Raw genomic sequence first — 9,419 nt, 5'->3', positions numbered from 1 at the left:
GGACCTGGCACGTCATGAAACCAATACCACGAAGGAACTACTAGAATGGTGTAATGAGTTTGCTAACATGGCTGGGGTACTACAGGCTCGAAAGAAAGCAATAGAGGCTAAGCCACAGGATAATAAGAGGTTAGCACCAAATGACCGCAAAGAGAGCAAGAGGTCGAAGATCGAGTGTCGACAGGACAAGGGTGACCGTCCCACAGGCAGGGGTGATCGTTGCCCAGAAAGGAGTGAACGAGCGAGTAGCCCAGAGGTCACACCTCTGAACACCACCTGGTCCCAGATCCTTATGCAGATCCAAGATCATGACCTACTCCGTTGGCCCCAACCCATGCTAGCAGGGCCTGAGAAGCGTAACCCTAACAAGTTCTGCCTCTTCCACAAGGATAACGGGCATGACACAGAAGACTGCTACCAACTGAAGAGGGAGATAAAAAACCTTGTAAGAGCAGGGAGCCTGAACAAGTACATCAAAGGAAGGCGTGACCGCCATTCGGGCCAAGGAGACCGAGGTCGTGAGTGAGAAAGAGAAGAACCAAAAAGGGAAGAAAGGAGGGTGGATCGAGATAGAGACCACGTAGAAGAGAGGAGAGACGTACCAGAACCAAGCGGTACTAAGGGAGCCCCCATCCTCACCATACTTGGAGGGCCGAGGCAACCATCCACCAGAAAGGCCAAAGCCCATGCCAAGTTCGTGGGGGTAGTAGAGAAGCCAAGCAAGGTAGCAAGGACTGAGACAGTGATCTCCTTCTCGAATGCCGACCTGGAAGGTGTGAGCTTTCCACATGAGGACGCCTTAGTAGTGCAGGTAAAGATAGCCAACCGACCCTTGCATCAGGTATTGATAGATACAGGGGCGTCAGCTGATGTGCTCTCATTGGGAGCCTATCTACAGTTCGGGCTTAGGGACGACCATCTCAAGCCGGAGCCTACCTACCTCCACAGGTTCTCAGGCGCCCTAGCCTCCATCAAAGGTACCATAGAGCTACCCGTCACCTTGGGAGAACACCCTCGACAAGTGACCATCATGGTAAACTTCATGGTCGTCAGGTCCGTGGTCTCATTTAATGGCCTCCTAGGGCGACCCTCCCTGATAGCCCTTAGAGGGGTCGTTTCACCACTCCACCTGAAGACAAAGTTCCCCACTGACAATGGAGTGGGAGAAGTCCGAGGCGATCAGAAGAAGGCCAGGGAATGCTATGCCACCTTTGTTAAGAAGAACAATGGTAACACCAGGGGAATGGCACTATGCATGGAGAACCTGATCAGTGACCAGAGAGATGAACAGACGGGGAAGAGAGGTAGACTAGTGGAGGACCTCGTCCCATAGCCACTCAGCAAGGATGACCCCTCCAAGGTCGTGCAAATTGGTTCGTTGTTGAATGACGGATAGATGGAAGAACTGGGGCACCTCCTCCAAACCAACATGGATGTCTTCGCATGGTCGACTGCAGACATGCCTAGCATACCCAGATCCATAGCAGAGCACAGGTTACACATAGACCCGACCAGGAAACCCGTCCAACAGAAGTGATGGAATTTTGCCCTCGATCGACAAGAAGCTATCAAGGAAGAGGTCGAGAAGTTGAGCCGATCGGGGTTCATCAGAGAAGAGAAGTTCCCTACCTGGCTTACAAATGTAGTCATGGTACCCATGCCCAATGGGAAGTGGAGAATGTGCATCGACTACACCTACTTAAACCAGGCATGCCCAAAAGATGAGTACCCACTCCCCAGAATCAACTTGTTGATCAATGCTATAGCCGGCCATGAGATGCTAAGCTTCATGGATGCCTACTCTGAGTATAACCAGATCCTCATGCATGAGGAAGATGAATCTTACACCACATTCCGAACGGACAAGGAGAACTACTACTATCGGGTCATGCCGTTCGGGCTGAAGAACACCTACCAAAGGATGGTCAATAAGATGTTCGAGGAACAGATCGGGCGCAACATGGAGGTGTACGTTGATGACATGCTCGTGAAAAGCATCCAAGCCCACTAACACCTGATCGACCTGGAGGAGGTACTCACTGTGCTGAGAAGGAACCAGATGAAGCTAAACCCTGCAAAGTGCACCTTCAGTGTAACATCAGAGAAGTTCTTAGGGTTCATGGTCTCAGTACGAGGCATAGAAGCCAACCCATCCAAGATCAAGGACATCCAAGAGATGGCACCACCTCAGATGGTTAGAGAAGTACAGAAGTTGAATGGAAGGATCGAGTGCTAAGGGTCGAGATTGAGGATGGGCCAAGCTAGATGGACCCTATACTTAACTACCTACAGAACGACGTCCTATCAGAGGACAAGATTGAGGTAAGAAAGATAAGAATGAGAGTTGCAAAGTATATGGTTGTTGACAAGGTTCTATACAAGAGAGGAGTCACTGCACCACTACTCAGGTGCCTAGGACCCAAGGGAGCCAAGTACGCCCTGGCAGAGGTCCATGAAGGGATATGCGGAAGCCATATAGGGCATATAAGGACAACCACAGGGGAAAGCTCATTCCGCCTAGCATATGGTATAGAGGCACTGACACTAGTAGAGGTCCTCGTCATATCCCACAGAGTACTGCACTCCAACGAGCGTACCTACAAAGATAGACTACGAGCAAACCTGGACTTTGTAGATGAGGTACGTGAGAAAGCATTCCTAAGGAACGTGGCATATCAACAGCGAACGGCCAAGTATTATATGCCAGAGTAAGAGAAAGGCTATTCCACCAGGGAGACCTAGTTCTACGGAGGGCAAGCGCATCACAGCCGCAAAAGGAAGGGAAGTTGTCTGCCAACTGGGAAGGACCATACATAGTTTCCAAGCAGATACGTCCAGGGACCTACCGCTTGAAAACTTCGGGGGGCAAGAAGGTAGATTGTACCTGAAACTCAGAGCATCTGAGGAAGCACTACCAGTAAGAATGGCAACAGTAGTACCGCTAGTAGTAGCAGTAAAGTCACCAGTAGTAACAATAGTAGTAGTAGCAGTAGCAACAGTGGTAGTAGCGTAGTCAGATGTCGGTCATGGTACACAGTATCGCATTACAGTTTTCAATGATAATTTGAAATTTTATTTGAAGTAAATAGTTGATTTTGGATATACTCGTCTACTCCTACTATTCATCAATGCCACCAAGGCCCGTTAGCCATTAAGGTCAATAGACCATATGCATCAACAACGAGGAATAGTACGTGAAGAAGATGAGAATTTAACCTTAAATAGCAAGGGAAAGAAGTTACAATATGTACAATCCAAAGTGCATGGACAAGGGCCATAGACGACAGGCCATGGACATAGGCGAGGCTCGGTTTGAGATCGAGGTTCGGGGTCCAAGGTCAAAGTTCACGAGGGTTCGAGGTCTGAGGTCCGAGGTCAAAGTTCGTGAGGAATCGAGGTCAAGGTTCGAGTAAAGATGTGTCTATGGCCAAAGACATACCAGAGAAGACAGGCATGGACCAAAGGATCGAACAGGGTAATGAGCAACCACGGGCGCCGATCGAAAGAGGGTCCCTGGACGTGGATCTTCGAAGGAGGGTCCCTGGATTGTTGAATCTCGATCAAGGGCGTCGATCGAATCCAGCAAGGGCACCTGATTGTCGAATCAAGAAAGGGGCGTCGAACGGAATCAAGTAGGGGCACTCGATCGTCCAACGAAGAAAGGGGGGCCGATTGAAGAAAGGGAGCGATAAAAAAAAATATATCAAGTCCATCATTGATCACCGCCCAAGACTAAAGGATAAGAGAGAGAAAAGAAGAGAGAAAGAGGAAAAAAGAGAAGAGACGAAACCACACCAGACACAACCAGCGGACGACGGGCGTCACGAGCGTGGATCGTCAAACGAGGGCCACGGGCACCGATCGAACAAGAGGCCAAGGGCGCTGATCGTCGAACGAAAGGCCACTGGCGTCGATGTAAGGAGAGGTCGCGGGCACCGATCGAACAAGCGCCAAGGGCGTCGTCGAATGAATTGATCAACTAGAGGTCACGGAACGTGGATCGAGCCAAATCGAAGAAACCAATGGGCCGCCCAATCAACGAGGTCGGGGGTGAATCAAATCATCGTGTCGCCATGAATGGAAACCAATGGGCACAATCAAATCAATGAATGGGCGCGATCGATGGATGTTGCCCAGGCGTGGATCGAAGGAGTGTCGCCAGGCGTGGATCGAGGGCACCAAGGTGTAGACCTAGGGCATGGCTCCCACCAAGGATGCAGACACGAGGTCAGTGCTCACGTCATAAACCAAAGACCATGCACAAGAGAACCCCACAGGTACAGCATGAAGGCATAACCAAGAGAGCATAAGGCTGGCTCATAAAGCAAGCCAACCCAAAGGCCAAAGCCAATAGTAGACCACACTTGTCTTTGCCACCTAAAGCCAAATACTTGGGGGGCACCAAAAAGTTACTACCAAGTACAAGGAAGGGAGAAGATTCCAAGAAAGAAAAGTAAAGAAGCAAGAGAGAGAGGAGCACAAAAACAAAAAGGGGAAAAAGGGGCCACGGCCGCCATGGGCATCAATGAGGTTCGAGGTTCGAGTTTGAGGTCGAGGTTGGAGTTCGCGAGGGTTCGAGGTCGAGGTTTGAGCAAAGATGTATCTGTGGCCAAAGACCAATTCGAGTCAATATAAAAAAAAAAGGGAAAAAGGGGCCACAGCCGCCATGGGCATCGGCGAGGTTCGAGTTCGAGGTTGAGGTCTGAGGTCAAAGTTCGCAAGGGTTCGAGGTCGAGGTTCCAGCAAAGATGTATCTGTGGCATGCCACCAAGGTCTGTAGACCACCAAGGCTCAATACCACTAAGGTCCTTAGACCACCAAGGCACAGTGCCACCAAGGTTTGTAGACCACCAAGGCTCAATGCCACCAAGGTCAATAGACCACCAAGGTGCAAGGCCACCAAGGTCCGTAGACCACCAAGGCTCAATGCCACCAAGGTCCATAGACCACCAAGGCATAGTGCCACCAAGGTCCGTAGACCACCAAGGTCCATAGACCACCAAGGCGCAATGCCACCAAGGTCCGTAGACTACCAAGGCACAATGCCACTGAGGTTTATAGACCACCAAGGTTCGACAACCACTAAGGCTCAAGGCCACCAAGGTTGAACGACAACCAAGGCTTATCTACCATATACGAAGGACGAGGAACAACAACACCCAGAAGGGAGATAAAGCTTTAAAGCAAAAAATGCAAAGTCTACTTTCTTGGACATTCTGATCCAAGAGAGTGGGGGCCAAATGATAAACCCAAAATCACACCAACCAATCAGAGGTCGCCACGTGTCCCCCACCCAAGGAGGTGGACCAAGGCCGGGCCAGCGAAAGACCAACCGTGGATGCGAACCACATGGCCCTCTATGGGCGCGGACCAAACGACCACCCTCCCCGGACCTGGACCAGGATACTACCACCGTCATCAACAAGAGGTACACCATCACCTGGACTTTGTACCACCGTCCTGAATAAGACCCATCCACCTTCAGGACTCTATACTATCCTCTACTAACTACACAATCCGAGACGAACACAAACACTTCATCTAACAACACACCAATATCTATTTATTAGAGACACCATTCCTATCAGGACACTAGCTCTCTGTAGAGAAGCAACCAACCATGAAGAACCCTACACAGTCTGGGAGTCTATCTGCTACGGGGATTATTCACCGTCAAACAAGACTCTTTGCACCACCATACTCCATTATAAAAAGGAAGGTATGTTACTCCATCAGGGATCTTGAATTCAATTCACTCATCAGTTTGCTCAGAGAGATCTAACTTAGGCATCGGAGAGTCCTAGGTCGAAACCACACCGGTTCTCCTTTGTCACTCAGGGTCTTTTGTAGATTATGACACTCGAAGGACCATCGAACAATTTCCTGATGCAACCCTTATTATCCATATTGGTGATGCGACAGTGGTATTTGATGAGTTGGAAGAGCTGAAATGGTAAAATAGTCACCTACATGGCTATAAGGGTATTTTAGTCATTTGATAGGGTTACAGGGGTATCTACACATGAAAAGCACCATTTAACAGCATATTAAGTCCTTATATAGTGTTTGGCAAAGGGGCGAAGCAGCAGGTGAAGGTTTCATATTGTTAAAGTTGTGATTTCATAGGTTCATGCAATGATAGTGACTTTAAGGTCATTTTTGGAAGGTTTAATGGAATTTCTGGGTGAAGTGGTCTTCATGAGAAATGAATTTTGTTGAGTCATGGTTCCAACACAACTGGCCTCGCATCATTTCAATGTCAGACGAGAAATTTATAGTTGTTTCCGTGTTGATGCGCAAAAATGGAGCAAATCTGACATAGACAAAAAGTTTTATACTTAGCCAATTTTTTGGTCATTTTTTTTTAAAGTTCTACTGGAGACAGAGGTGTCCCATTGTTTTATAAAGTTACAGAATCATGGTGGCCGTTGGATGTTGTTCATCACATCATTTTTATTGATCCGAATGGGCGCATCTCCATTGGTTAATTCTATGGTATTGGGTACAGCTGCACTACATCGAATCAAGATCTCATTGAAACAAGGTAAAGAGAGCTGTATTTGTTTCTTCCATCAGATTCTCACGCGAGCTCTCTGATTGGCCTGCCCTTGATGGTGCACGGTGCTACGCCATATACCATAACATTGTTCCTTAAGAGAGTTGTACCCGGTTGTTGAAATTTGAATTTTGACTTGGGTAAGTGCTGTACAGCTATCACCATTTTTTGGAAAGTAATTTCTCTGCAAATCTTGATATGCAAGTCGTGCATTGCCGATTGTCACAAATATTTTTTAATATTACAATTCCACCCTCCACTTGCCATTTTGGATCATCCAACTTTGGAAGGCAATATCTCTCTCATTCGGAGTCCAAATTAGTTGCCGTTTTTTTTTTAAATTGCATAATTTTTCAAGGAGAACACAGTGGAAATGTGAAAAACAGCAGAAAAATGTCAAAAACTTCAAAATCTATGAAAAACCTTGATTGAACAATCGAAGATGCTGCTTTGAACATTGGAGATCGTGCACGACATCAGGAAGGTTTCAAGCAGTGGATTAGTCACGGGATTACTCAGGGAGAGGTAATCTTTTGTTTCACAAGTCCTATTTGATATTTAGGGTTTGATTCGTGTTGAAAGAATCCTAATTTTTGTTCATGTTATTGGGAGAGACTTGTAATTAAATTTTTATATTCATATTGTAATTCCATTCAAGTTGGGGCTTGATTGGATTGGGGTTGTTGCCCTAGATTTCATTGTTGCGGAGTCAGAAGCAGGTGTTGTAGCACCTGGGCTATTGTAGTAGTCGAATTCGAGTTGAGTATTTGAGAAAATACGAAATCCTTACGGGTATTCCTCCGTGGATGTAGGCAGCTTAGCCGAACCACGTATATTTGGTGTACTGTGTGCTTGTTATTTTGTTTTCATATTCTTGGAGTGTGTTTACTGTAGAGTGGTGGTGCATTGTCTAGTAGACCTGGCCACACAGTGGTTGTGTGGTGGACGTGCATGTGTGATTGGTAATTATGGGACTGCCCCGGCCAATCTTTGTGTGTGATTGTTATTGCTACGGGTTTGAGTTTGGAAGAATTTTTTAAGGCACTGATTCACCCCCCTCTCAGTGCACCTGGGATTATCAAGTGGCATCAGAGCTAAGTTACCTAGTGAATTGAAGCTTAACAGCTTGGGACAGTGGGCTAAGAGAACGAAGGATGGATAGCAGCAGTAGTTACAGTCACAGCAAGGTACCACAGTTTGATGGAACAGGTTATGGTTTTTGGCGCATCAGGATGGACACATATCTAAAATCATTGGGCTATGGTGTTTGGATGTCTGTAAAGAATGGATACAAAATTCCCATAGGTGATATAACTGATACAGTTGAACTCAAGAAGTATGAAAATGACTCTAAGGCTAAGAATGCACTTCTGAGTGCATTGGTCAGCACTAAGTTTGCTAGAGTTGTTGGATGTGAGACTGCTAAAGAAGTGTGGGACAAGTTACAGAATGTCCATGAAGGTGATGAGAAGATCAAAGAAGCAACACTGTATGATAATTTGAAGATGTCTAATGAAGATACAGTAGAAAGCTTCATGAGTAAAGTGAATGAAATTATAAACGCCATCAGAAGTCTTGGTGAGGAAATCAAGGATGCAGTGGTAGTAAAGAAGATTTTCTCAGGTCTTTGCCAGATCTCTATAACCCAAAGGCGTCTGCTATAGAAGAGTCAAAGAACTTGAATGAGTTGAGTTTAGATGAATTGTATGGTATATTGACTGCATATGAAATGAGAATGGTGAAGCCTAAATCCACAGAGAAGGATGCTGTATTTAAAGCCATGAAGAAGTTGAAAATTAAGAAAGAAAATGATAATGAAGATTCTAATGATGAGCTTATTGCCTACCTTGCCAGGAAGTTCAAGAATGGTAAAGGTAAATATAAGAAAATTTTTCCTTGAAATGCTTTAATTGTGGAGGTATAGGACATTTTGCCTCTAAGTGTCCAAAGAAGGGCAAAACAGTTGAGTCAGATGATGAAGACACTCAAGCCTCCAAGAATAGCTTTAAAAAGAAAAAGCCCATTTCAAAGAAGAATGATACCTTCAAGAAAAAGAGTTTGATGACAAAAGAAGATGACACCTCTTCAGAAGAATTAACAGAAGTTGAAGACTCTGATGATGAACTAATGTTCATGGTCTTAGCGAGTAATGACCATCAAGAAGAGGAAGAAAAATCTGATGAGGATGAAGAATCAGAAGCTAAAGATCTGAAAACTATTTTTTATACTACCTTAAATGAGCTCAAGATAGAAAGAAAGAGAAGCAAGATGTTGGACAAGCAGCTTGCAGAAGAAGGAGAGAAAATCAGTCAACTAAAGTTCACCATTAAAGAAACACAGAAGATGACTGAAGATATTAGCATTAAATTATCTTTGAAAGTTGATGCAATGTGCCAAGCTTGAAGAAGAAATAGTAAAACTAAAGGCAAAACTTGAAAATTTGAAAAATAAGGACTACCTTACAGCTGCAAATACATCTCCAATAGTTACAACTGTGAATGACAAGGGTAAGGAGGTTTGTGTTCAAGAAATTGAAGAAGAACATGATCAAGCATCAAATGGAGCTAGCATGTTAGATGATCTCCTTAGTAGACAAAGGCCTATCAATGATAAATCTGGTCTTGGCTATGAGAATGAAAGTTCTTCAATGAGAATAAAGATAAAAGGGAATGGCACTGCAGATAATCCTGTCAGGTTTGTTAGTGAGAAGAGAAGAGGTTCAAGACATATGAATTCTACTAGCAAGAAGGTTGACGAGGATGGGTTTACTACTGTATACTATCAGAGATCTAAAGACTACATGAAGAATATTTGGTAGACTCAAAGGTTCAATGGGTATTGTTATGGCTGCAACATGTATGGA

At 45.4% G+C, this 9,419-nt stretch overlaps 1 protein-coding gene across 1 annotated transcript; it reads left to right on the top strand.

Moving 5' to 3' along the window:
* Positions 1–7,710: 7,710 nt before the first annotated feature.
* LOC122643194 lies at positions 7,711–8,220 on the top strand. The gene has a single exon (XM_043836842.1). The coding sequence runs from the start codon at positions 7,711–7,713 to the stop codon at positions 8,218–8,220; it is 510 nt and encodes a 169-aa protein (XP_043692777.1).
* The last annotated feature ends 1,199 nt before the right edge of the window (positions 8,221–9,419 follow it).

This window comes from Telopea speciosissima, chromosome 10 (genome assembly GCF_018873765.1).
Source record: "Telopea speciosissima isolate NSW1024214 ecotype Mountain lineage chromosome 10, Tspe_v1, whole genome shotgun sequence".
In the NCBI taxonomy this organism is placed as follows: Eukaryota; Viridiplantae; Streptophyta; class Magnoliopsida; order Proteales; family Proteaceae; genus Telopea; species Telopea speciosissima.
The sequence above is the reverse complement of the archived record's forward strand: the minus strand, read 5'-3'. Positions and strand labels throughout refer to the sequence as shown.

What these genes read in the sequence shown, in the direction of transcription:
- LOC122643194 (XM_043836842.1), top strand. Translation starts at nt 7,711, where the DNA reads ATGGATAGCAGCAGTAGTTACAGTCACAGCAAGGTACCACAGTTTGAT.